The sequence below is a fragment of the Drosophila suzukii genome, chromosome X (assembly GCF_043229965.1).
Source record: "Drosophila suzukii chromosome X, CBGP_Dsuzu_IsoJpt1.0, whole genome shotgun sequence".
In the NCBI taxonomy this organism is placed as follows: Eukaryota; Metazoa; Arthropoda; class Insecta; order Diptera; family Drosophilidae; genus Drosophila; species Drosophila suzukii.
Window position 1 is genome coordinate 12,151,431 of NC_092084.1, and position 27,672 is coordinate 12,179,102.

Genomic DNA, 27,672 nt, shown 5'->3' on the forward strand with positions numbered 1-27,672 from the left:
GCAGTTAGGATGTCATGAAAAATTAATCGATGAGAGTAGCTAGGCTGTCATCAACAATTCATCGATGAGAGCAGCTAGACTGTCATCAACAATTCATTGATGAAAGCCAATTGCTGTTATCTACAATTCTAAGATGACAGCAGCTAGAATGTCATCAACAATTCACCAATGACAGCAGCAAGGCTGTCATCAGTACAAAATTCATAAACTTTTTTATTCACATGTCAGTTATAACAAGTTCAGCACAAAACTTCGATATTGTTAAGTGTATAGAAACAGAAACGTTTTTCAATAACAATTTCTCAATCAAATAGTTATTTTGTTAGCCAGTGTAACAGCGAAATGCCATGTCACGCCTTTTGAACTTCGAACCCCCATGCTCCCACCTAAAACTCAACCACCCGTTTCGGACAAAGTTACATTTATTAAATTCTTCTTAACACTCCTTACAGCTAGGCAAAAAAAGGAAATTATAAAAATTACAAATTGGAATAGGATAAGATAATTACAACGAAAACGAAAATACATTTAGAAACATACGGCTAAATAAAAAAAAATAATATATGTAATTGTACACATTGTTTAGGATTAGGATTTGGGAATGGGATTGGGTATGGGTGTGGGTTCAAGAATAAAGCTGGAGGTCCAATATATACTGTAGCTTTTCAATCCATTTCATTTTGTAATCTAGTATTTTTTTTTATCAATTTTAATTTAATAGCATCGAATCGATTTACTAGCACTAGAAATTCCTGGTATTTCGAATCACTTTCCGGTTCTCCCCACTCCCGATCCCGATTCCCTTAGCGGAATGTGAGTATGTACATGAGGATGGGATATAATACGCTGATCCCGCTCTCATCTCGCCTAACAATCCGTGACCTTGACCTCCTCCTGGACGAATCCTTGGTTCTCGATGCCCCGTGGTTCGTGGGGTCGCGAGGTCACCGCGTTGCTAGTGTTAGTGGGTGGATCGGCATGCTCCAGGGATTCGTGTATCACATTGGCGATGATGCCGTTCATCTGGCCCTTGCCCTCGCTGGCCAAAACCAAAGCTTCGATGGCATTGATATTGCCATTGGGATCCTTGACGGAGGCGTTTTCCGCATCCGAAGAGGCCAATTTCCGGCGCTGGCGAACCTGGAAGCGGTACATCCATCTGGGAAAGAGATTCAGTTAATATTATTAGAATTCTGGGAAGGTCAGAGATCATTCTTACAGGAATATGAACACAGAAAACAGGGTTAGACCGCCGCCGAGGAGAAAGAAGGCTCCTGGCAGTACCCTCAGGCTGGCCGCATATAGAGTGGTGTACATGGGGGCAAAGACCATGGGCATCAAGGCCTCTGCCACGCCAAATAGCGAGTTCACCTTGCCCAGTTCATCCTTGGACACCAGCTTGGTGGCTATAGACCTCATCGCAATAAAGGCTGTTCCATTGAAGATCTCCACCAGTCCACCTAGGTACATATGCCATGGTAGTGTGGCAAAGGCATAGACGAAGGATGACAGAATCTTCGAGGTGCTGGACAAAACACCCACCAGGGCATCATCGATGTTCAGCTTGTGCGACAGCACGCCCACGCAAAAGATCACGCCGATGAGACCCGTGAACATGGCATAGGTCGAGAAGAAGCTGAACTCCACCTCAGACCAATTGAAGCGGAATCGCGTGAACAAATATGTAACCGCCATCTCACCGTGCAGCGGACCAATGATCACCATCACCACGATCATCAGCAGGATGACACGTTTGCGGCGCTGGTTCTCGCCCTTCTTGAAGGCCACTCGGAAGGTCTGGACCACGTGATCCCTGTCAAAGAAGTCCGCCAGCAGGCTCTTCTGCTCCCCGGCAGTCTTCTCCGGCCGGGCCACCGGCTCCTCCAAAAAGAAGAACCCGTAGACGAAGGCTATCACGTAGAAGGCGGCCGATATAGAAAATACGCCATAGAATCCAATTTGCCTGGAAAGGAATTTGGAATATAATAAATGATTTATATTGTAATAATAAATAATAAAAAGCCGTTCTCTATCGATTCAATTACAAATTTTCAATATCAAGAGCACTTTACTCTCGAAAAAAACAAAATCAAGACTTTTTCATCTCTAATAAGATTGTCATTTCAAAAAACAAATTCAAGACTTATTTTATTTCTATTAAGATTGCTTCATCTCGAAATGCCATATACAGAATAATTTGATCTTGATTTCAAGAACGTTTCTTCTTGAATAGATAAGAAAACACGAATTCTCGAAGTGAGAGCATGTGATCTTGGCTTTCTTACGTTCCTAATTCTTCTGAGATTATAAGCAACCAATTTTTATACAAATTACTGTCTTTCCTTAATCTTCTACCAATTAAAAATATAGATAAAAGACTCACTTGAGCAGGACTCCGCTGAAGGCCATTCCGATGGGCACGCCCACCGAGAAGCAGACATTGAGGATCCCGATCCGCAGCGTGCGGTCCTCCTCCGTGGTGATGTCCGCTATGTAGCTGAAGACCCCCATCAGCATGGTGAACCATCCACCGCTTAGGGAGGGGAAGATGGCCTCCGTGAGGGCGGCCGCCTCCATGGGCGCCTTCTCGAAGTAGACGCACAGCATGAGACCCACCACGCCGAGGAACTCGCCCACCACCGGGATGAGGATGCAGGGCTTCCGCCGGCGGTGACGGTCGCTCCAGGATCCCCAGAACAGGATCAGCAGGCAGGGGAACAGGGACTGGATCACCGTCTTCCAGGCAGCCATCCGCGCCACCATCTGCTGAACCGTCTCCTCCTCCCTGGAAAAAAGAGGAAACATTTTAAAAACCTGGTCAACACTTATCTTTAATGAATGGGAAAAGTATTTTTAAGTAAAAAATTTTTTTTAGGCACTAATATGTCAGATTATCTAATTATTTTGTGGTTATTTGATATCACACATCAAACAGATTAAAACCATTAATTTCATTTCAATTTAAATGTTTCCGCTTTGATTTTTATCCATGTTAATTTCTGACAACATTGTGACAAAGATATTAAACATCAAACAGATTAAACTTATAGCTATTTTAAAACTCATCAAAATAATTTTGAATTTTAATGCTTCCGCTTTGATTTTTATCCATGCCATTCTAATAATATCAAATTGAACAATTATAGCTAATTTAAAGATTTAAAACTTTGATTTTGTTATGAAATTCTTTGTATTAATGACAAGCACAAACAACATATGATTTACATATTTTACCATTATATCATGAAATGCGAAATTTTGAATTCCAATTCCAGACCCTAATTTTTACTAAATAACCCAATGTAGATATAAGATAATATGGTTCATGTGATATTATAGTAGTTGTCTAATTATTTTTAATTTTAGTTTGTATTCTTTCCTAAATAACTTAATCTTAATAAGAATTAGGGGTTACATATTGCTTTCTAAAATATAAAAAGAAGTGCCTAAAAGCATATGCCAAAGGAAGAGTACTTTGGCTTTCTGATAAACAATATTTCAATGCATACTTTTGGGCACATTTGTAAAGAGTTTTAAGTTGCCAATGATAAATATAATATTTTAAGTAGGTATATAGTATGGTATGGTATACTATATGGTAAAGGTTTTCTATAACTTAAGACCTTGATGACTCACAGTGTGTAGTTGGCTGTTTGGCGGCGGGTGAGGGCATCGCAGACCTCGTCCCCGTAGGCCATGTTCACCCGGCAGGCCTTCTCCAGGTTAAGGTTCTGGGTGGCCAGGTTGGAGAGCACGCTGGGCATGATGTAGGCGGCCAGGATGGGTTCCACGGTGACGTTGTTGGCCACCAGGCGGATCTTCTCCCGCCAGGAGCGTTTCACGGGCGGGGTCGTTGTGCCATTGTCCTTTTCCTTGGCCATCGTTTTGTCCACACCGGTGGACTGTGTCGTCATCGTGGTCGCCGGAGGAGGTGGCGGTGGCTCATGGTTCACCGTGTATTTGGCGAACTTGGCATCGCCCAGGCTGCCGTCCTTGGGTGACATCCTGCTAAAGGAGTAGAAAGGATCTGGAAATAAAATAAATATATTATACAACACATTTTTTACAAAGATTAAATTATACTACTATATAAGAACTTAATTTTATAGACCCAAAAGAACTCATAAACTCATAAATGATATACTAAATATATTTTTATAGAACTGGAAAACCTATAAACAAATATATGGGTTAGGAAAAGAGTGCGCTTTAAGCACTTACCTTTTAGAACAACAATATCATTTAAATTTCAAATAAATATTCCCACAACAGTTATTGAACTTAACTTTAACTGTTTACATCTATCAACACAAATTAAAAACTTCAGAAACATCTGTATTAATAGATTTCAAACTGATTGAATAATGAGACTAGAAATAAACAGTCAGACAGACATTTCTATACTCTACCCACTCTCGAAAAACGTTAAAATAAATATAGAACAGATGTCCATCATTATTCTTTAAATATCTCATTTTTATCTGAATCCTAACTTGTGTCTTTAATTAAGCAGATTTAAATGAAGGCCAGTGACCTACTTAATGGTTTGTTTAATTCCCAGCTTTTTTTGGGGGCTATTTAGTCTCGCCTCACCAAAACTTAATTTGCTTTTGTTATCTAACGCGAATTGTCATAAACACGGAATTGATAAATTTAATTAAAAGCCCATTAACAAGGTTCTTTGCACTGCTAATCTTTTATCTGGCTTTATTACCACAGTTGCCACCCTTGTTTTAATTGCGCTGCTTCATTATACATTTACGAAATCGTGTCAATTTTGAATTTATTACCCCGAATTGTGCTAGGGAATTTGGAGATGGCCCTTTCTGTTTTTGTAAATTTGTAAGGTAATTATTTAGAGTACTTTTATTGGTTGTATAAATGGCATTGCATGTTTGTATATTGATTTCTGTTTGATTAACCCTATTTTTAATTTGTGTCAGCACTTTAAAATCAATCAATTATCACTATCATTTTAAAAAGAAATCCTATTTAGGTCTTAATAATATTTGGGATACAATTTTTAACCTTTATAAACTACATTTCCTGCTTGACACCTTCTTTTTTTTTTTAAACTGACAATTCATGGCAACCAAAATATGACATAATATATTATTTCATGAAATATTGTTAAGCTTTTCTTTTTTCTCTAGGTTGCCCTGACTTTTAAAGTAAATCAAGCAAGTGTTATTAACCCTTTTTTTAAATGGTGTCAGCATTTCACTTGTCGAAGTCAAAATCAATCAAAGTGAAGCGTCAACATGCGATTTCTGAAGGTTGTTGTGTTATCATTAACTCATTGGGGGGGTTGGGGTTTTTTTATCGGAACTTGAAGCACCTGCTAGTACCCATCTTTTATCTCTTGAAAACCCACTCCAGCATCCGCTAATGAAGTTAGTTCGGAGTGGAAACCCCGACATCTTTCTGGTTGTCATGCCGATTCGATTGCAAAACGTAATTAGTGGAACTCCGATCTCTAGGAACGAAATCTCCGGTTCTGCAGCTTTATCAGCCCCCCTTGGGATTTGGAAATCCCAGACAACAACGACGACGACTACGATTTCGTTTTTTTTCACCTGCCTTTTTGTCTCGCATTTTGTTGCGTTGTGGCTTTTAATTGTTTTGCTTAGTGCATTTGTTTTTGTTCGTTAAAAGTGTTTACACAATTGTTGCCACATTTTGGCTTAAAGCATATGCCCGTCTAGATGTCATACGTATTCCCCACCGCCCCCAACTTCACGTGCCAGGCGCAATAACCTTATCGCAGAGAATTCTTGCCCAAGGCGATATGTAAATTATTAAGGAACCTCAATGGGTATAGATAAAGATATTGAAACGCATGGGAGATGGGCAATCAAACATGGGTGATATAAAATAGTTACATTTTTATCTATATATAAAGTGCAAGCTTGAAATTTGGGTAGCTATCTTGGTTGCCAAAACTAATAAACTTACAGCTTTTATATTTTTACCAAAAATTCTTGATAAAGTGTAGGTGCACGTGAATAAATGATTTTGAAAAATTCGAAGCCCTAATAATTTATTGAAATATTTTAAGTCCTTTAAATGCACCTCTACTAGTGGTTTTTGCATTTTTCACTTTCAATTTAATCATAGCGAACCTTACACCCTCTATATTTTTACCAAAAATTCTTGTGATAGTGTAGATGCCCTTGTAGAAATAATTTTAAGAAATTCAAAGCCCTAATAATTTTTAAAAATATTTTAAATCCCTTAAATGTACTATTTCCGGGTGATACAAGCTCCCTCTTCCAGTGGTTTTTGCATTTTCCACCTTCAATTTAATCATAGCGAAACTACCGACTTTCGACTTTAGCACTAAACTAAAATTAGCCAAAATTAGGCAAAGCTAATTGACCCTGACAGGTGATCACACACGAACACACACCCAAACATCTTGGTCATAAAGTGCAGCACTGACCGTTTTAATCTCCAACTTCCGTCGAGCGATGACGCAGAGTAGAAAACACATAGAAAGCTATTGCGAACAAAGTCCACACTTAGAATTGGATGTCTGGTGTACAGTGAAGCTTGGAAACAATGATCGAATGCGAGTCACTCAGTAGTTATTTTCCCTTTTTGCGAGTATTTCCTGTTCTACATTGTCTTTTGTTTATATAAATAGAAAGGTGTATTCAAGTTATTCCCAAGTAAACTGACGCTTAGTTGACCTAAATCATTTAACCAGAACTACTGTGTAAATAATAATAATACAAAGCAAACATTTAGCTTAAACAATGCTTTTTCGGACATGTTTAATGACCATTACTAGGTATTTTGAGGTTTGAAACATTGTGTTTTATAACGCTTAATGCCTAAAGCGTGACATTTTCATTAAAATGCATTTAAAACGTCTCAGCTTTAACCCTAAATTCTGCCCTGAATCTTTATTTATGGCTCATGAATTGTGAAGACTCGTCTTTGGAGTGTTCGTAACATTGGAAATCGAGTAGATCTTGAGGTCTGCACTGTCTGCACTTTCTGCATTTTGTGCAATGATCCAATGCCATTCAATCAGACGTGCGTTGAACCCAATTAAAGCAGGAAGAAACGCTATTGAGGTCACTTGGGGCCAACGCGTCGATCGGTCACGTCAACATCGATTTGGCCACCAATCACCATATCACCATATAACCATATCCATAAGGTGGGTACCGGTACTCCACGAGGTGCATACTAACCAGCCTAATCGATGGTTATGGCCATGTGCAAATTCAGGAAGCATTTGTACAGATGGGCTGACTATGTGAAACTAGGAGTGGGACACTGAGAAAAAGATATAGCAATAAAAGATCCTGAAGAAAATTTCCTTTTTTTTTAGTATTTTGTTTTTATATTAACTATAATGGTCTAAACTTGTAAATCATACAATCACTGTCGTCTTAATTTCTCTTAACTTTCTATAAGAGTAAGCAAATGGTTCTTTTTTTCGAGAGATCACTGTGATAGTTTAATATAAATTATATAGTATTGCTTTTAATAACAAAAACAAAGATTAAAATTTTTTTAACGCAGGCAGGTCGTGTTATTAATGTAATAAAATTGTATAAATTGTAAGCTATTGTTTTCTTTTTTTTACTTCATATTATTTATTTATTTAAAAGAATTCCTGGTGGAACAAGCACTAGTCACTTAGGTAATCAAATCATAAATTAGCTTTGAAATGACAAAAACTAGCCATAATAAACTCTCAACTCTTTATTCCGAAATCACAAGTGCGTGAATTAAAAGCTATAATTAGAACTGTTTAATGGGAAAACGTTTTTTTGGGTTTTTGGCTTTATATTATTGCTCGATCGAAATGTCATGCTGACATGGTTGGAAAAATTCTCCCCGCACAAAAACACTTTTTGACTCTTCCCACGATGTGAATCACGGTGAATAAAACAAATGACAGAGGAATTACAACGATTATTACCAAATATTTGGCGAGTGCCTATCGTTTTTTTTTTCCACCCCATACCACTCCATTATTGTGCTATTATTTAATTTTCTAATCTTTGTTTGAGTTTTTCGGGACGTTTTCCCAATGTTGCTTCGCTCATTTCCGGCCGCGTTTGACAAAACTTTTCACACAAGCGAATCGAACAAGCGATGGCGCTCCAAATTACCCATTTACGTTATTAATTGCATGTCTATGACAGATACAATTAGATATATGAGTGTGGAATCGCAGATACGGCGACGCTACACGGATACGGATACAAAGATACAAAGATACACGGCCCACCGGAGTCTGGCCGTGACACAAACAAAGTTCTGCTTTAGTCGGGCCACTAAATTGGAAATAATTAAATACAATTAGCTGGCGAAAAAAGAAAAACTTTTCTTCTCGGATTTATTTATGCACAATTCAATGGTAAAATTAGCCGCTAAAAATATTTAGACACACGAACGCAAGCTGGAATCATATCGTGTGCACAGAAAACAATTTCAACCTTTGTAATAGGCGACATTACATATGTACCTATTAAGGCTATTTTAAATTATATAAAAAATATATTTTTTTCTCTGCAGACCTGTTGGCAAATCGCGGAAGTTCCGGATAATCCAAAAAAATAAAAGTAAGCAGATGCTCTGGAAACAGACTAGCAAAACAAAACTTGAAAAAAATAAATAAAGAAAGCTATAGTTGACAGACTCGACTATAAGATACCCACTATTTACTCTATTTTTATTAAAATATATATTTCTTTAACCATTTTTAAAAGCTTTGGATGTGGAAAATTAGAATTTCTTCTCCGTGATCTTCAGAAAACTCGTGAGTTTGATCTTATCGGGCAAAACAAAATCCCCTTTTGGAATCGGAAACGATTCTATCTACATCTTGTATTCTCTTGGGCACGAATACAATATATACAATCCGAGTAACGGGTACGAATCTCTATTCGTCGGCGATCAAAATAATGATAAACGAACCACTAATTTGGGCAATCAAACAATAGCGCAAAACACGGATCTCATTTTGCAACGGAGACAGAAAACGCCGCAGAAAAAAATGTGAAAACAACCGAAATTAGAATAAATTAAATACGATTTCAGGCCATAATTATAATTAATTGGGCTTGACAAATCGCCTGGGATGGTACGAGATTGTCACTGGAATTTAGATTTAAGAGAAGGGTTGCCGAAATTTTCCATTAAAAAATAAAATATATTGTTTCGTTTTGCAGTTTAAATTTAAGAGGGGATCATTCAGATAAAGAGAGTTTACCATTTTATATAATACAATACGAAGAATGGTTTTTGAAATTCCATTTCTATTTAATAAAGTTCAGAAAAATACTATTTGTAGTGTGTGTAATATTTTCACAGCTTTCACTTGGAAAAAAATATAATGGATAGTCGAGTTATGACTTAATACCCCTTATAAAAACGGATCAGTTTGAATATTATATTGATATATTACAATCCTTTACTCGCACCACCCAATTTTTAGGTTGTATATATAATAATTTCACTATCTTTTGGATATTTTCGACAACCCTAAGCGAAAGGGACGCACTGGAAAGCGAAATATGTTCAAACAAGCGGATTTGATTTAATTTACATGTCGTTAATAAAATTAGTAAAAGAGCAAGATACACACACGCACACACATGGGGGGGATAGTTGGAGATACTTATTCGGAGCTGTAAGCAATTGTTCGAGCAACGGTAGCCATGTATCTATGTATCTATGTATCTGTATCTGTGCATTGTACACTTTAGGAAATCCCCGACTGATTTTCCCATTTTCCAGCTTTACCTGAGACTCACTGATTTTCGCCTCCTTTCGACTAGTTTGTTTGTTTTTTAATCGCCGCTTTTTTTCTGTTTGCTGGCAATCATCTACATTGACACGGCTGCAATTGCAGTTGGATCGTTTTCTTTTTTTTTGGTTTTTTGGAATGGTAATGGGAATTGAATTAAAAGTCCATGTACGTGTACAATGTACAGCGAACGAGAGCGGTGCCTTCTGTGTTTTTATTTATATTTATTTATATAATTTTTTTTTTTGTATTTATTCAGACGCCACTTTCGGCTTAACGAGCTGGTGGCTTTCGGTGCTCAGTGTTCAGTGTTCAGTGTCTAAACCATCGGCGTTGAGCTGAACTCGGCGACTAAAATATTTCGTATTGAATTTGATGAGTTCCGCTGGGCAGCCGCCGCCGCACGGTAAAAAGCCGCTGCCGTCGGCGTCGGCAGATTGCGACTCGTCGGCTGTGGGTGTGGGTTGGTGGGCGGTTGGCGGTTGGGCGGTACGGGTACGATCAGCCCGAGGGAAACACACACACGCACACAGCGAAACAGAAAGCGGAGATACAGGTGGGCCCACAGGTGGCATCGCCAGCCATCCTCCTTTTTTCCCGCTAACCCCATCGCCACCGAAGGCCCAATTTGAAGTCTATATAGCCTTGCAGCTAGAACCATATCATGCCATTAAAATAATAAAATACAGAAACCTTATAAACCCAAATTTTTTTATGAAGATAGCTGTTATAGGAACTAAGCTATATGATAGAGTAATCCGCTTTTTCTATGATTTAAAATTCTTAATCTTAAAAATACTGTAAGATAAAAAAAAATACCAAGCTTTAATTTTTTCATATTAATTTTTATTAATTTATCGATTTTCTCTATTATATAGTCGTCCGATTAAAAACAATTAAAATAAAATCCTAAAAAAAATGACATACCCCAGAGTGAAAAACAGAAGATAACCACAAACAACAAAGGTAGAATTTTGGCTTTAGTATTTTTTTTTTCTATTATTTCAATCCCTCTTATGAAACTTACATCCATTCCGACTTATATACCACTAGAAAGAATACCTTTTTGGGATAGTTTTATCCCTATAGTTCAAAACTGATACACTTTCAATAGAAACGGACAAACGGACGGACAGACGGACATGGCTAGATCGATCCGTGTAGTGATGCTAATAAAGAATATAAATACTTTATAGAGTCGGTAATGTCTCTTTTTTTGCGTTGCATTCTTATATCTGAAATTATAATACCCTCTGCAAGGTTATATAAAAGGTTTCTTATAAATTATTAAAAACAACCAATTAAAAATTCCCCTTGAAACCTGTTCTTTAGTCAAATTGGAAGTCACTGATCCCCTTCGAAATGTAGACTACCATTGTCAATAACGTCTTCTCTTAATTTATTTTAGATCCCAAGAAAGATCAAGACATTTTCGTATTTTAAAGGAATGAGCATTTATTAAGGTTTTTAAAACGCAGCGAAATATTTGTAAGCTACATTATAAACTATTTAATAAATATTTTCGCATTTTGAATTTTATCGATTGCAAGCGAGAAAATGGTCCTAATTGTTTTTTTTAACTTATAGCAGAGGTTTTTACAATTTCATGCCCTCGCCTAAATTTATGTTAAGTTTTAAGCATCACTCCATGTTAAATCCAAAAAAGTCAGAACGTATTTTCTTTTCAGAACTAACTAAAATTAAATTACTAAGAGCAATGGCTAAAATCACAAATACCCTTGCTCATCCTTATAACATTTTTAATTTCCTACAATTGGGTTGCAATTAGTTCGGCATTTACACGTCCCCGCGAAGGCAATTAAAATGTCTGTGACTACTACATCAGTAGAATTGTATTTATTTTTCAATTACTAAATAAGTTACGTCTTAATAAAACATGTGTGTAAATTGTATGAGTGCCAATTAAAGTTTTTAAGAATTTATAATATTTTCAAATTATAAATCCGTTTCTCAAGAAGGCAAATTAAAAAACAAGCAAATAAAATTAAACTTACAACCAAGTTTCACTCCGGGCAACACACATATGTCACGACAAAATTCAATTGAAATATTGCCGGGGAATAACCAAGTGAAATGCAATAAGTAATCAATCACGAATCAATTTAGGTATTATAAATACACGAGCAATTATCAAAACAGCGTTGATTGAGTAAGGGTAAGGTTGGAATTAGGTTTTTGTGTAAATATTGTATCTATATTTTACAGACCCAGAAGATTGTGGGTTCATGGTGGTTCAACTTTTCATTCAATTAGTACGTTTGATGTTCTAAAGCTTCTGTTTGCAGCTCGCTCTTGAGCGCTGCCCGTAATTATCGCACTTGCTGCCACTTTTAATAACACCAACTGTGATCATAACTATGATGATAGCCATGATGGTGATGATGGGCTTCGCTGGGCGGTGGGGTTCACCCACCCGAACGCCCACGTGGCCTTGACTCACAAAGCCACAATGCCGCGGAGACCGCAAAAGGCGCATTCATTGACTGCAGATGCAGATGCAGATGCTTGGGGTCTTTGCTCGACTGCAATTGAAAGATACGTCAGCGATGCCAAAGGTACTGGTCTCGAAATGGGTAAAATTATATCGAATCAGGTGAGATTAAGTATAGGGGAGTTCCTAAGTTGGGTTAGAAACATTATTATAATTTTTCAATGATGCCAAGTATTACGCACTGTATTGAATATTTTTAAATGATGCCAAATGTTTCATATTTTTAAGTCAAGCCCTAATCGAATATCTAATTAGGTAACAAAAGTCGAATCAGGTGACATAAATTGTAAAGGAGTTCCTAAGTTGGGCTACTAACATTTTCATAATTTTTAAATGATACCAAGTATTACATACTGTATTAAATATTTTTAAGTGATGCCAAATGTTTCACTTATTTAAATTGATTTCCAATAGACATTAATGGTAAAATCCAAAGCTAAATCAAGCTCGCATTTTATTTTAAAAGAACCCAATATACGAAATCAATACTTCCGCCAATTAAACTGGAAAATGAGGTTAATTTAAACTAATCTACCTAACTGGTAGATGTTGTTAAAGGTTTTTTATTTTTAAAAAAATTAGAAAGGAAGTACAAAGTAAAAACGAAAAGTTATAGATACCATTCAGTCTGGTACCTAAGTAAGGTACCCCTTTAGTACTCAGATACAACTGCCTAGATGCGGCAAAAATATCTATAGATACATAAGTATAACTGGCCGTAATGAGATAGTGATTAAAAGCAGCATAGCTGCAGTCACCCGATCTCGGCACCCGACCCTCCAGCCGGTAATCAAGCAACAATATTTAGTTATTTGGTAATTCAATGCAAAATAACTGGTAAGTGGGCACGTTGCTCCGTGGCTCGGAACGCTTTTGTCCGCTTTTGCTGATTAATTTCCAATTGTTGTTATGTTCGAACACCCTTCACTTCGCCGATCGACTGGCAATGCAAATTTATAAACCTATTGCTTCATTCTGCACTTGCAGTTTTGTTCAGCATAATTACTGGAAACCCTAGATCGCAAGACAATACAATGTAATTGCAGCCTCATCTGCGACATCTGTCGCCATAAATCAGCCATTGTCCAACTATGATATTGATCTATGATTTACCCTTTCGCCACAAAAAATAAAAAAAAACACAAAACACCTTACGAAATTACCTGAAACTTTATACATCCATCCAAGCGAAATGGCCGTTTGACATACTTAACTATTCAAACTCGTTTGCATTTAGCGGAAGAATATCGAAAAAAAAGAAGACATGCATGTGGCAATCGATTAATTAACTTGAATCTATTAAAATGTCTAGGCAACTAGGTAGGATAGCATCGATAGCATCGACCAATGGCGTCATATTTCTCCAAAAACTGCTCCGTCATCTTATATAAGTTTTATATAAACAAGGTTAGGCGATTTATACAATTTTCACCCAATTCGCTGGCAATATAAACAAATACTCTTTGCACACTTTCTCCCGATCACTTGAGAGTGTCGTTGCCCAATTGATTAATTGTGTTTTGTCGCTAATTAACCGAATCCATTGGCGTTTTGCATATAAATTCGAAAGGTAATTATTAACCGCCGATCATTAGACCAAAACAAACAACGAAGCCAACTTTACGTCAAGCGAAAGATAAACAAGTTTTTTTTTTGGTCAAAAAGGCCCAAGAAAAAGGTACAAAATATTAGTAGGTGAGACCTGAAATACCCTTTTAAAAGAGTTTTACTTTATAGAACTCTCAGCCTATATAAAGAAATAAATATACAATCTTTAGCTCTGATAAGAATCATCTCTTTAACAATTTCTTCTTCTATTCATAATAACCTTTTCTTAAACTTATTATATATTAAAATAACATTATATATTAAAAAATAATATTGTATTATATCATTATACTCTTTTTTATAATTTAAAAAATTTATTATTTAACAGGAAAACCAAAATCACAAACAAACCTATGGAACCCACCAATCACTTCAGATAATTTTATTCGCAACACCGAAAGCCTTTTTAAAAGTAGATATGAACAGATAAATAAATATAAATTTTTTTGGGTTAGTTATGGTAAGAGATCGGTGTTAAAAGTTGGTCCAGCGCAACAAATGTGGTTAAAATTCAACGGCAAAGGGAATGCCTCAGTGGAAGTGCCAATCAAAATGGTCAACTTGAGTCACAAATTGTGTCTAATTCTGGCCGAGTTAAAATGCCAGTTGGCAACACTCACTTGCTGGGCTTTTTGGGTTAGTTGGGCAAAAAAAGAAAACTGAGAAGTGAATAAAATATAGGGTATGTCGGGCATTATTAATTCAGGGCTAAAGTAGGAAAAAATAGAAACAAGTTTTTTAACTAATGTTTAGACTGCTAAAAAATTAATTTTCATAAATACTTGTATATCTATTTCTATATAAAACACACTTAAAAGACTAGGTCATTTTCAATTCCGTTTGATTTTATTTATATCATTTTGATAATACTCATGGTCGTTTGATATTAGGTGCATATATCTAGATAATATAATTTATTCACATCATTTTTACATTATTCATATAATTTTAATATAATTTATTCATGTCAACTTAACATTATTCCTATCAATTTGATAGTATTCATATTAATTAAATGTTTTGCATTTTGATCATCATTAAATTTTATGTTGTCCATATCAATTTAAAAGTATTCATGTATATTCTAGCTAGCTTAGAAAAATTAGGAAAAAACCGAAATTCATACCAAAATGTTAGTTTTAGATGTGAAATAAAAAATGTTTAGTATCAAAAATTGAAATCACAAAATTAAATTAAAAAGCAAAAGGATATTGATTTTACATTTTTATGTGTACATTTTTTGTAAGTATACTTCAAATAACAAATTTTTGAGTTGAAAATTCGAACTTAGATTTTAAGTTTTTGTTGTTCTTGAGATAAAAATGTAGGTGCTTGGCGAGTTCTTTATTTTTTGTGAGTGCACACATTAATATACCTTGCTATTTCATCACTTAATGCAAAAACTCAGCCCTAATGATTTCCAAGAAGTCGAATTTTAACCGGCTTAATGCTCTATAACAAATAGTGGGCCACGGGCTTATAAATAGAGCAATTGAACCGGGACTCTCGGTCGCTCCCAGTGAGTTTGATTGACGAATAGCTGGTGCCCTTGTACTTTTCGAATGACCAGAATAATTGGCAGCAACAATAAAGAACAAGTAAATATGTTTGTTCGGCGCTCACGACAACAATCAGAATGCCAAACGCCAAATGCCCATGACAGCACAATCAGACTGGGAACGCTGTTGCAAATCGCTGTTGTGTCATTTGTTGGGTAAACAAATTATAAGCCATATGTATGCAATTTAATAATAGTAATATAGTTCTGTATGGCCACACAGCCAGGTGGAATGTGTCAGCATAGTTTTGGGCCAACTCTTGAGGGGGATTTACGGAGGGATTAAATGCAGTTAATAGTATTCCTTTTCACAAGTAATTAGGACCAAAAGTGCCAGTAGACCAACCGCAGGATGTGTATATATTTATGGCAAATTTCACAATGCCATTTTGCCATTTCGATTCAATCGATTGCAATTGAACAATTTAAACAGCCTGCTGTGCAGCTCATTAATCCTCAGGCAAAACCGCATAATTTGTTCCAGAAGTGTGGCCTACACAGAGAGAAATGTTTAAAGGCCTTATAAAAATAATATAAATATTTTCCAAAGATTGAATTCCTTAGTATTTTATTTTAAGCGCAACTTCTTATTAATCCTCTGTCAAAGCCACATAATTTCTTCCAGAAGAGTGGCCTACACAGAGAGAAAAAAATAATTATAAATATATTTTCTTGGGAGAAATAGTTAAGGGCCTTATAAAAATAATATATAAATATTTTCTAAAGCTTAAATTCATTTATTTCAACCGCAACTGCTCATAAATCCTCTTGCAAAACCACATCATTTTTTCCAAAAGAGTGGCCTACACAGAGAGAAATGGTTGATGACCCTATAAAAATAATATGTATACATTCTCAGGTCTTTTATCTCAACCCTAACTGCTCTGGCACATATGTACTTTGGCCGGAGAAAAAAGGAAATGTTATAATGATGAAATAATAAAGCCGGAGGACAGGCCAAACAAATCCTTGGGGAGTTCGAGACCCCCAAACCCCCTCCCCAAAACGCATGCCCACGCATACCGTTCGCAATAACCGTTGATAGTCGTAATAAAAAAAGCCAAGAAAAGAACCCCCATACCATCCTAACAGCATCCAAGGCAAACAAAGGGGCTCCTGGAACAACAGCAGCTCCTTATCGCCACCAAAAACGAGGAACGGAGATATAACCCCTTGGGGAAGGCCTGTCCAGCAGTTCTCCGTTGTTTCGTGTTAAATTGACCGCTCGCATGCAACTTGGGGCCATAGAAGACAATAAATATTTATATGTAAATGCCGGCAATATTGTCTCTATTGTTCACACAAAAAATGCCCACAAGGGTAGTACATATATGTACATATGTGTACTAACCTGAACCCGGAGGGTACAGTTCACACCGAACTAAGAGCACCAAAGGTCGCACTAAAGTAAGAAATTAAATGTTGCAATTGACATAATTGTATTCGTTAGGCGTTGGGAAGAAAAGTTTTATTGTATTGCTTGAAAAGTAAGTGACAGGTAGGTGGAAATGTGGTTCACAAAGTGCTGTTAAATGCACAAATTGAGTTTTATAAACCATTTTCAAATACTAAACACAACTGCGAGCAAATTGAATAACTTAATATTAAAGTAAGTCATTTACTCAAGCCAACTTAAATGTATTTTCATTTTCACGAATGTGTTTTTGAAAATAATATAAAATGTGATAGAAAATTAATTACTTTTATAAGAAATTGTTGTTAAAACTAACAACAAATTACATGTACATGCCCAAAAGTAGGCAAGAAATATTAAAGACGCCATAAGTTATATATATAACTAAACTAGAAATTGGAGGCTGCTTGTAAAATCCCAATCATTAGCAATAATTATTATTATACTGCTGCCATACCATGACTAAAATCGGAATCCAATTTGTTCGCATTAAAAATTCAGTTTTTTGGCTGCTATAAAGAAAATAAACGTCAGATCGAGGAATGTCATACTTCGTTGAGCTCGTTGCTTAATTTCCAATCGATTGGCAATCAAACCTGAAAATGTTTAACTTTTCACATTTTTTTCAAAAAAATACGATGCACCCCCTTACAAAAATGCGAATATTGGTCAAAAAATACATTTTCCTTAAAATGATTGAGATCGTTAGCAAATTAAGCAAGCTGTACAAAACAGTCAGTCTTTTTGTTGTACGCCTTGATTTGACCAAACTACGATTGAAAAACTGGAAAGAAAAATCGCATTTTTGACTAAAATCTGAATCTCGTATTTTTGAATAAAATCGGAACTCCATTTTTCGCCCTAAAAATTCAGTTTTTTGGCTGCCATAAAGAAAATAAACGTCAGATCGAGGAATGTCATACCTCGTTGAGCTCGTTGCTTAATTTCCAATCAATTGGCATTCAAACCTGAAATTTTTTTACTTTAAACATTTTTTTCAAAAAAAGACGATGCACCCCCTTACAAAAAATGCGAAAATTGGTCAAAAAATAAATTTTCTTTAAAATGATTGAGATCGTTAGCAAATCAAGCCAGCTGCTCAGAACAGTCGGTCTTTTAGCATTACGCCTTGAATTGGATGAACTACGATGAAAAAACTAAAAAAAAATGTCGCATTTTTGGCAAAAATCTGAATTTCGTATTTTTGACAAAAATGTTAACCCTTTTTTCGCCAAAAAAATTCGGTTTTTTGGCTGCCATAACAAAAATATAAGTCAGAATGAGGAATGTCATACCTCTTTGAGCTCGTTGCTTAATTTCCAATATATTGGCATTCAAACCTAAAATTTTTTTATTTTTGCCATTTCTCGCAAAAATAGATGATGTACCCCCTTACAAAAAATGAAAAAAGTGGTCAAAAAATAAACTTTCATAAAAGTGATGAGGATCGTTAGAATTTTAAGCAAGCTGCTCAAAACAGTCGGTCTTTTAGCTGTACGCCTTGAATTGGATGAATTACGACGAAAAAAACAAAAATAAGTGTCGCATTTTTGACAAAAATCTGAATTTCGTATTTTTGACAAAAATGTTAACCCTTTTTTCGCCAAAAAAATTCGGTTTTTTGGCTGCTATAACAAAAATATAAGTCAGAATGAGGAATGTCATACATCGTTAAGCTCGTTGCTTAATTTCCAATATATTGGCATTCAAACCTGAACATTTTTTATTTTTGCCATTGTTCGCAAAAATAGATGAGTACCCCCTTCCAAAAAATGAAAAAATTGGTCAAAAAATAAATTTTCATAAAAGTGATGAGGATCGTTAGCATTTTAAGCAAGCTGCTCAAAACAGTCGGTCTTTTAGCTGTACGCCTTGAATTGGATGAACTACGATGAAAAAACCAAAAAAAAATGTCGCATTTTTGGCAAAAATCTGAATTTCGTATTTTTGACAAAAATGTTAACCCTTTTTTCGCCATAAAAATTCGGTTTTTTGGCTGCTATAACAAAAATATAAGTCAGAATGAGGAATGTCATACCTTGTTGAGCTCGTTGTTTGATTTCCAATCGATTGGCATTCTAACCTGAAAATTTTTCATTTTTGCCATTTTTCGCAAAAAAATCGAAAATTGGTCAAAAAATAAATTTTCCTCAAAATGATGAGGATCGTTAGCATTTTAAGCAAGCTGCTCAAAACAGTCGGTCTTTTGGCTGTCCGCCTTGAATTGGATGAACTACGACTGAAAAACTGGAAAGAAAAATCGCATTTTTGACTAAAATCTTAATTTCGTATTTTTGACAAAAATCGGAATCCCATTTTTTCGCCCTAAAAATTCAGTTTTTTGGCTGCTAAAAAGAAAATAAACGTCAGATCGAGGGATGTCATACCTCGTTGAACTCGTTGCTTAATTTCCAATCGATTGGCATTCAAACCTGAAAACTTGTTACTTTTCGAATTTTTTGCAAAAATAGCACTTACAAAAATGCGAAAAAATAAATTTTCCTTAAAGTGCTTTGGATCGTTAGTAAATTTAGCAAGCTGTTCAAAACAGTCGGTCTTTTAGCTGCACGTCTTGATTTGACTAAACTATGATTACAAAACCCGCTAAAAAAGGCTTTAATTTTATCATATTTTGCAATATGTTTTTAATATCATTTTTTCATTTTTCCGAAAATAGAACACAAAATTCTTGTTTAAATACCATTTATATCTAGCATAGTTAGTTTCCTCTTATTTTGTGCGTCGGAGCTGTTGGTTCTGGGAGCGAAAAACCCTTTCCGGCGGCGGATTCAGCCTCGGTTTCAGCTCCAAGTGACAGAGTCGAGGCTAAGCGACCACTTTAAAGTGCCCTGAACTTGATTAATGAATGGCAGCGCTCCAAAGTATGCTACGGCGTGCAGCTAACACACACACACACCATCAGGCGGATTCACACACACCCTCAAAGTGTCAACGACACGGGGCAAAAAGAAAATAAAAATATAAAAAAAAGTAGATGCCAAGGAAAGGCGAAAGAAAAGCCCCCAGTTCTGACGTGGCTTAAAATCTGTTTGCCACGCGGAGCACAAATTGAAATTGGCTCACAACTTGGCAGCTAATTTAATATCATATTTCCACGGGAGATGTGCTGTGTGTGTGTGGTTCTTGAAAAGTGTGTACCACACTTATAATTGTCTGAGACACGGGTTACGAGATACGAAAAGGAATTAAGAATAATTTCAAAAGATTGTAAAGGTTCTTCATGAAACTATACAAAGGGTTTTACATTTCTTGACATTTGTATATTCTTTAATTAAATAAAAGTGCTAACCACAAGGCTTAAAGAAATTATTCAATATTAAAATAAATTGCAAAAGGGATTATTTAAAAAATCCCATCATAATCCTATAAACTTAAATACTAATAAACCAAAGACTAAATGCTTAAAACTAAATTTCCCAATTGTAGTAAGAACCTCTTTAAGTTTAAATTTAACTTAGATTCAACCAACCAATATAAACACCCACACTTTTGCCCCAGCATTTTCCATCTTGCCTTTTTGGCTTCCTGATATCAAACATTTTTAATGCTTCCTGTGCAGCACTTAAGTATCTATAAGATACTCCAATATCCCAGGGGCTCACACACATGCCAACATCCGTGCGAAGATAGACAGACACCTTGCCACACTTTGTTGGTAATTTAAATTGCACCTGGTTCGGAATTCGATTCGACTGCTGCGGTGCTTAAAAATTTGCTGTAATTGAATTGAAACGATTTTTCAGCTGAGCATTTTACTAAAAATGTGTGACAAGCTTGAGGGTAAAACAGAATATGTAGAATTTCTTGCAATTTAATGGAATACATATGGAAGTTTACAAGTTTGTAGGATTAGAAATACATATATAAGCTCTCAACACTCATGAATAACTCATTAGGTCATTTATTCTAACGTCCATTTATTCATTAGCCTGGTGGAGCATAAAGTATACTTTATGTATAGTAAACGGTGGTACTCAATAAAAAAAAGGGTAGTATGAGTTGTGAAGAAAAACACACATACGCAGCGTGGGCACATTGGAATTCTAGACATAAATCGAGGGTCGAAATCCAGAGGAACGAAACTCATCATCAGACACGAACAGACCGCGATGCCAAGCTCATTTTCGATTTGTGCAACAAATGAAGTGAGAAATTATTTTTATTATTATTTATATTTTTACTACGGATGCTCCACATCCACAACCAGGTCCACATCCACATCCACATCCACATCCGCACCGTGGGCGAATCACGTATTCCAAAAAGCAAACAAACGCCAAAGCCCGCATATATAAACAGGCGGGTAGTTATGAAAAGTAAGCAAAAGCCAGGGAAAAATAATAATACGAGGGAGGGGTCCCAGAAACAGAACCAGAACCAGAACCATCTACCCATCGAAACAGGGAAACATTGAAGCCAAGTTAAGTACACATTTTTCGGTGGGCGTTCGTCAGTCACATCATTAAAATCGAGCACGGAGGGATCTCCACTGCCGCCTAATTCGAGTCCTTGCCGCAAGATGTGCTGAAATGTGCCGATGGAATTGGTTGAGGGGATGGGGCACTAGATAGGGCTAGGGACACCCGTCCTCTGGAGGCATTCATCAATATGCCAAACATGTTTTGTTATCATCAAATGGAAAATGCTTCATTTTCACGTACGCCAAAACGGAAGGCGGGTGCACTGGGAGAAACGAAAGTTAAGTTGGGAGCATCTAAAAAAATTACAAATCCTAAAAACACATTTCAGTATGAAAATTATATCATATTAGTTTCATTTTCTTATAAACTCTTCAGGTTGAAAATAATAAAAAGTTGATTTTATTTTATATGTTGTATTTTATTTATAGTACTATAGGATTTTAGATTACATTTTAAAAAACTTTTCTGGTAGAAAATATAACTATAACTTTTCTGGTGTTATATTATCCATTAGAGGAAATTTAGAGAACACTTTTTTGCTTTTAAAAACAACTCCCACGTTTTTAAAAAAATTTCGACTTGGTATCAAAATTCAACCACTTAACTATAATTAAATCATTGGATTATTATTTAAGTTGAAAATATTATTACTTTCTTAAATCTATATATGACATTAAAATTTATAGCAAACTAAACACAATTATATTTTATAAAAAAACGTTTTAAATTAAGATTTATTGCCCAAAAAACTTTACGATTTCAAGACAGAATTTCTTAAGTTAATGTTAACTTTTTCCGAGTGTTGTTAATACCAAAAAAATTTTCCAGTAGACACTGTTACTAAAAAAAGCAAATTCGAAATGTATAATGAGAAAAGGAGGCGACTGGAGGCTGGGCTTTTCCTTTGTTCGCATCGGAAGTTCCGCTGCGAAGGCATTAAGGCTGTCCCAGGCAATCCATAGTTGTGCCACCAAATTTATTTAGAGTGCAGGACGAGCAACAGGACGAGTGGCAGGACCAACAGGCGACTGACAGGCAGACAAGGGGACCAAAGACAGGCCGTCAAAGTTGATGGCCTCGAGGCGGAGATGAGTGCAAGTTATCGTTGTGAATTCCGCAGGTGAATTTCCAGATCCCAGCCTCCTTCATCCTCATCCCGCATTCAGATGGCAGCAAAGTTTGCGGCTTGCGGCATCTGGCGAATCGCGGTGCTTAAACCACCCAAAAACTAGCGACGACGGAACACATAAATTGATTACCAAGACATTTCACGACAAATTCGGCATATAGCTCGGAACGAGGGGGGGCTTATCGGTGGTACTAGACAACAGTTTCCGGAAGCAATATACTCGTAGATGTGGCAATGGCAATCGCAGTGGCGCAAGTCGTCTGTGGAATTCCGTAATCTGCGACAGTCAGGAAAATACTCAATACCCAGTACTCAATACCCAACACTCAGATGCCAAATCAAACGCGACAACTGTTGAGCCAGGCAGTCAGGGAGGAGATTACAACGCCAATGGGACTTCGAATCTGGTAGAGGAGGGTTCAAAAAGCCACAATACAGATTGATTCAAGCGAAAACTTCACAAAAACCTCTTTAATCCCTACAAAATACTTGCAGAAAACAGACAAAAAATAATAAGAAATCTCTAGTAATTTGAAATCACCCACAAATTTACCTTAAAGTATGCAGTGAAATAAAAATACATCCTTTTGCGCTCTCTAAATAAATTGTTGCATGCGTTTAGACACCTTTAAGCGAGCTTTCAATGCTCTAAAAATTTTTAAAACACCTTAAGGGTTCCACTAACATAACTATGGTTTTCAATTCAGTTTAAAATATAGTTTTGGGTGTCTAAAAGTATGCAGTGAGCTTGAAATATATTGTTGCATACTTTTAGACACCTTTGCATGAGCCTTCAAAGTCCTACTGATTTTTGTAACATTATAAGCATCCCAAAATGAATCCCTTCTCTCTCGAAATCTCAAAAACAGTAACCCTAGCCTTATCCATCTGTTTATAAACCCTTAACGACACCTTTTTTCCAACTCAGTAACCGTAGCCTTCAGAGAGTCTATAATCTATAATTTTCAAACGATATTATTGCGGAGAAATTGTTCAAAGATTTTACACAAAAATTATTTTTTTTTTCAATTTTGCAACGCTTTTCTTTGAAACCAATCGATAATCAGGAGATCAGCATGTCGCTAAACCGCAGTCGAACCCTCTGCCGCTACTATATGCAGGGGATCTGTCGGTTCGGGGAGTACTGTCGATTCTCCCACGATGTGGATGCCAGGCCATCGGAGGAGGAGAAGGAGGATGAGCAGGTGGCCACCACCAGTGGCTACAGTCGGCAGCGGATGTGGGCCAATGCACCGGTCTTTGTGCCCAGTGCCAGGAAACTGAATCCTTCCGAGGCTGAGTCCCCCAAAGAGTTCTGTCCGCGTGGGGGACGATGTATCCTGGGCAATAAGTGCCCCCATCGCATCCATCTGGAGCTGTGCGAGATGTGTCAGCTGTATTGCCTGCATCCGGATGATCTGGAGCAGCGAAGGGAGCACAATCGCGAGTGCCTGGAACAGCACGAACAGGACATGGAGCTATCCTTTGCCATAGCCCGTTCCAAGGACAAGATGTGCGGCATCTGTTTTGACACGGTGGTGGAGAAGGAGGGCCGCAAGGAGCGGCGCTTTGGCATCCTGTCCAAGTGCAATCACACCTTCTGTCTGGACTGCATCCGCCGGTGGCGTCAGGACAAGCAATTCGAGAACACGGTGACCCGGGCCTGTCCAGAGTGCCGGGTCGCCTCGGATTTCGTCTGTCCCAGTGCCTTCTGGGTGGACACCAAGGAGGAGAAGGACAAGCTGCTCACCGACTATCGCACTGCTCTGGGCTCCAAGAACTGCAAGTACTTCCGGCTGGGCAGGGGAAGGTGTCCCTTTGGCAACAAGTGCTTCTACAGACACGCCCTGCCCGATGGCACCGTCATCGATGTGGGCCAGCCCAGGCGTTACCGAAAACCACACCGTGATTCTAGACAAGATCGGGATCGGAATCGCGACTGGGATCGGGATGATCTCATGGACTTTCTCGACTACTATCCCTGGCGGATGGAAGATCAATTGGACCAGTATTGGCTCGACCTGTACTCAAGTGATTTCAACGATTTTTCCGATGGCTCAGGGGAGGATAACTAACTGAAAACAGGCCATGATTACAATGGATGGCCGCTGGAAACCATTAACAGCACACACATTTGGACTCAGTGTCCCAGAACAAGCCCCCCAAAACAGACGAAACCACAGCCAAAATTACACTACAAATTCAGTTAAACACCAAATTTTGGTTCACATCATTGTCTCACTTAATGTTACAAATTGTCCGTACCTGTATTAAATTAAATTACACTTAATTCAAAACAAAAAAAAATTTAACATTAATACATCAGCTAAGTTACATTTGACAAGTAAAATATAAAAAAAATGCAGCATTTATACTGTGTTGTGTTTTTCCTATATATATATCAAAACTAACAACAAATTACAAAATGGGATAAAACATTTAACAGATCATGAAAATATTTAATTACCATTGAATATTTTTCTATCATATTTTTTAAGTTTCTAGATTTAATACAGCAAGCTATAAATCTTTTAGGTCTATCAGTAACCTATTTTTAGGGTTTTTTCTCATCTTAATTTGGGAAGCACTATATATTTATCAGTCACAATTAGCAAACTACATATCATGCCCTTGTAATTTATCAAAGGAATTTTGTTTACCAATTAAGACAGAACCAAAAGAAGGTATTTCCTTCAATTTCTATCCCCCCAGTTGATTAAAAAAAATACACTCTGGATCTCATTTCTGGGAATACCTTTAATTAAACACTTAATTTGCTGGTGCGACCGAGTAGATGCCCTTGGATCTGATGGGTCCCCATTTACCAGCTGTTCACATCGTACCACTCGGAGGAGGAGCAGAGGTTGCCGAACTCGCCGTTGGTGCCCGATCCGCATCCCTGGGCAGCCCAGTCGCAGCTGGAGTAGATCTGGCGACCGATCATGTTGGTGGTGGCGTAGTTGCAGGCCACCAGTACCTGGTTCCATCCATCGCGGTTGTACTTGGCGGCAGCACAGCCCACACGGGTGTTCCTTTCCGACATCATCACGGTGAAGTGACCGATGGCCCTGTGGGAGGAACAGAAGGGTTCCATTAAACGTATTCCTCATCATAACTAAGTTCACAAAAAAAATATGAAACAGCTTTTTATAAACCTATAATTCTCCTTTATATCTAATCTTATTCGAGGGGTTCTTCGAGGGGCTTGAGAGTCAGAAAACCAATTTCCATTTCCGCTAAGATTAAAATTTTAAAAGTCCCATTGTTTAGCGACAAGATAATTAAACTAATTAAGTTTTTTAGATTATTGTTATTGGATTCACCGAAATTGTCTCTACGACATGGCACTTGAGAACGACAGAGGTTTGGTAATTTGCCTATAGCTCGGTCACCTGAAATTATGAACTTTAAGACGCAAAAAGCAAATTCTGAAGTAAGCTTTCTTTCAGTTTAAAATTATCTGAATAGTAGCTTTTTTAGCTCACTGGAACACCTTAAATTTTTTTAAATATCCATTTGAGCGCACAAAAAAGAAGAGATTCTAAAAGCCTTCTTTTGTAAGGAGTTCATATTCCCATAATAGACTATAACAGATCTACTCAGAGATGATGCGAACTCTGAAGTAAACTTTTCTTTCTGTTTAAATAAAATCTAAGTAGAGGCTTTTTTCACTTACTGACACACCTTGGATTAAAAAAAAAAATCACTTAGGCACACAAAAAAAAGGGATTCTATAAGCCTTCTTTTGTAAGGATTTTATATTTCAATATAAATCCAATCTACTCACGGTCCGTTGTAGCCGGAGGGGTAACCTCCAGAGATAATGCCAGCGTTGGAGTTGTGCACCTCGTCGAACCACATCTGCACGCTGTTGTCCAGGATGTAGCCCATGTCGGGCAGGTCGCCGGAGTAGGCCTGCCAGGCGAGGTTCTGGCCGGAGTACTTGAAGGCGTCGGTGTTGTGGCAGCTGTCGTGCACCATGTTGCACTGGCGGACGTTCAGGGAGGCCAGGTAGGCCAGCTCATCATCCCACTCCATGGTGGCCATGCGGCAGGCGGCATCGTGGCTGGGATCATACCCACCGGCGATGTAGTTCCTCTTGTCGTTGTGCGAGTGGACGAAGACCCACTTGTAGTCGTCGTTGATGTCGATCAGCTCGGCATCCCCAGGACAGCTGCTGTCCCACCAGTTGCTGTGGCCACAGGCGATGTGGGAGCCACCGTTGCAGATGTCCCACGAACAGTAGTCGGTGGCCTGGGCCAGGCCAGAAATAACCACCAGAATGGCGAGAACAACGAGTTTCATATTCACTTCGATTCGATTGACAACCAAAGGGGATCTATTTGCTGGCCGGATCGGCAGTGTGCTTATATGGCGGTTCCATCGGTTCTATCGGTCAGCCACTTCCTCCGACACAAGTGCCACTGTAAATCATCCCCGTGGTTCCTTAGTCTTTCACCCAACCCCCAGTCAATCTAATCTTAAACATATTATAATCTTATATTTACGACGGCCCAGACTTTCGCCACAATCTGTTTTGCCAACTAACCTTATTGATATACAAATCGATGAGGAAAAGCTATACAACTGTCATTATTAATAATATAATAATCATAAAGAACTAGAACTTAAAAATCTTAATTGTAAAGCTTTTTTAAGGGCCTACAAGAGTTGTAAAAGTTTTTATTATATTTTTTTCAAATATGTATTTAACAGTTTCAGTTCCGATCAGGTAATAATAGAAAGTTGGGGTAGGTCGCCATCCTCGTACAGACTTTTTTGACCGGCAATCTTTGCTTCTTATCAGGACTGATTGAGGATCAATTTATGGAGCATTTCCTTAGTCCACAGTGCTCGTGCAGAAAAATATGGCCCCATTTAAATAAAACCACCGGACATTTTATTAGTTTGTTTTCATTTCTTATCAAAAAACAGATAAAAAGAAATTGAAAATCAGCAAAAAAGAAAATTTTGTAAGTTTTATTAAGATGTTTTTTGCATAATACTAGTATGTTTATAAACATCTTTATAAATAGTCCACGTCTTCTTGGGTTTTAATCTTATCAAATCCAAGCATACATTTACTGGAAAAAACAATAATGCTTAGTTTTTTACAACCAAGTCGAGCCTTCATCTGAAAATATATATCTTATCTTTTAAGAGACAACAACAGAGATAAGCTCTTAATATCTGAAAAGTTTCGGTGAAGCCACAATAAATCCTTATCTAAATTCGCA

The 27,672-nt window shown here is 37.2% G+C and overlaps 3 protein-coding genes across 4 annotated transcripts; 1 reads left to right on the forward strand and 2 right to left on the reverse strand.

Moving 5' to 3' along the window:
- Positions 1-404: 404 nt before the first annotated feature.
- Positions 405-10,130, reverse strand: LOC108006276 (probable peptidoglycan muropeptide transporter SLC46). Of its 2 annotated transcripts, none has more exons than XM_017069731.4 (5): positions 9,780-10,130; positions 3,637-4,027; positions 2,384-2,785; positions 1,220-1,963; positions 405-1,159 (listed from the first exon to the last, which is right to left on the reverse strand). In XM_017069731.4, exons 2-5 carry the CDS (start codon positions 4,002-4,004, stop codon positions 868-870), a joined length of 1,806 nt encoding a protein of 601 aa, XP_016925220.2. In that variant the 5' UTR covers positions 4,005-4,027; positions 9,780-10,130; the 3' UTR covers positions 405-867. The 2 variants fall into 2 exon arrangements, with proteins under 2 accessions (XP_016925220.2, XP_016925219.2); XM_017069730.4 differs by having other exon boundaries at positions 9,769-10,129.
- Positions 10,131-23,334: 13,204 nt separating this feature from the next.
- Positions 23,335-24,611, forward strand: LOC108006291 (probable E3 ubiquitin-protein ligase makorin-1). The gene has a single exon (XM_017069751.4). It carries the CDS (start codon positions 23,512-23,514, stop codon positions 24,508-24,510), a length of 999 nt encoding a protein of 332 aa, XP_016925240.2. The 5' UTR covers positions 23,335-23,511; the 3' UTR covers positions 24,511-24,611.
- Positions 24,612-25,172: 561 nt separating this feature from the next.
- Ag5r2 (Antigen 5-related 2) lies at positions 25,173-26,782 on the reverse strand. Its single transcript, XM_017069746.4, has 2 exons — positions 26,223-26,782; positions 25,173-25,503 (listed from the first exon to the last, which is right to left on the reverse strand). Exons 1-2 carry the CDS (start codon positions 26,738-26,740, stop codon positions 25,257-25,259), a joined length of 765 nt encoding a protein of 254 aa, XP_016925235.2. The 5' UTR covers positions 26,741-26,782; the 3' UTR covers positions 25,173-25,256.
- Positions 26,783-27,672: the final 890 nt, after the last annotated feature.

Excerpts from the sequence above, each read along its gene's own strand:
- LOC108006276 (XM_017069731.4), bottom strand. The coding sequence starts at position 4,004 with ATGTCACCCAAGGACGGCAGCCTGGGCGATGCCAAGTTCGCCAAATAC. Across the intron at positions 2,786-3,636 it reads CAAACAGCCAACTACACACT|GGAGGAGGAGACGGTTCAGC; the intron begins GTGAGTCATCAA and ends TCTTTTTTCCAG. Across the intron at positions 1,160-1,219 it reads TTTTCTGTGTTCATATTCCT|ATGGATGTACCGCTTCCAGG; the intron begins GTAAGAATGATC and ends TCTCTTTCCCAG.
- LOC108006291 (XM_017069751.4), top strand. The coding sequence starts at position 23,512 with ATGTCGCTAAACCGCAGTCGAACCCTCTGCCGCTACTATATGCAGGGG.
- Ag5r2 (XM_017069746.4), bottom strand. The coding sequence starts at position 26,740 with ATGAAACTCGTTGTTCTCGCCATTCTGGTGGTTATTTCTGGCCTGGCC. Across the intron at positions 25,504-26,222 it reads CCCTCCGGCTACAACGGACC|GGCCATCGGTCACTTCACCG; the intron begins GTGAGTAGATTG and ends TTCCTCCCACAG.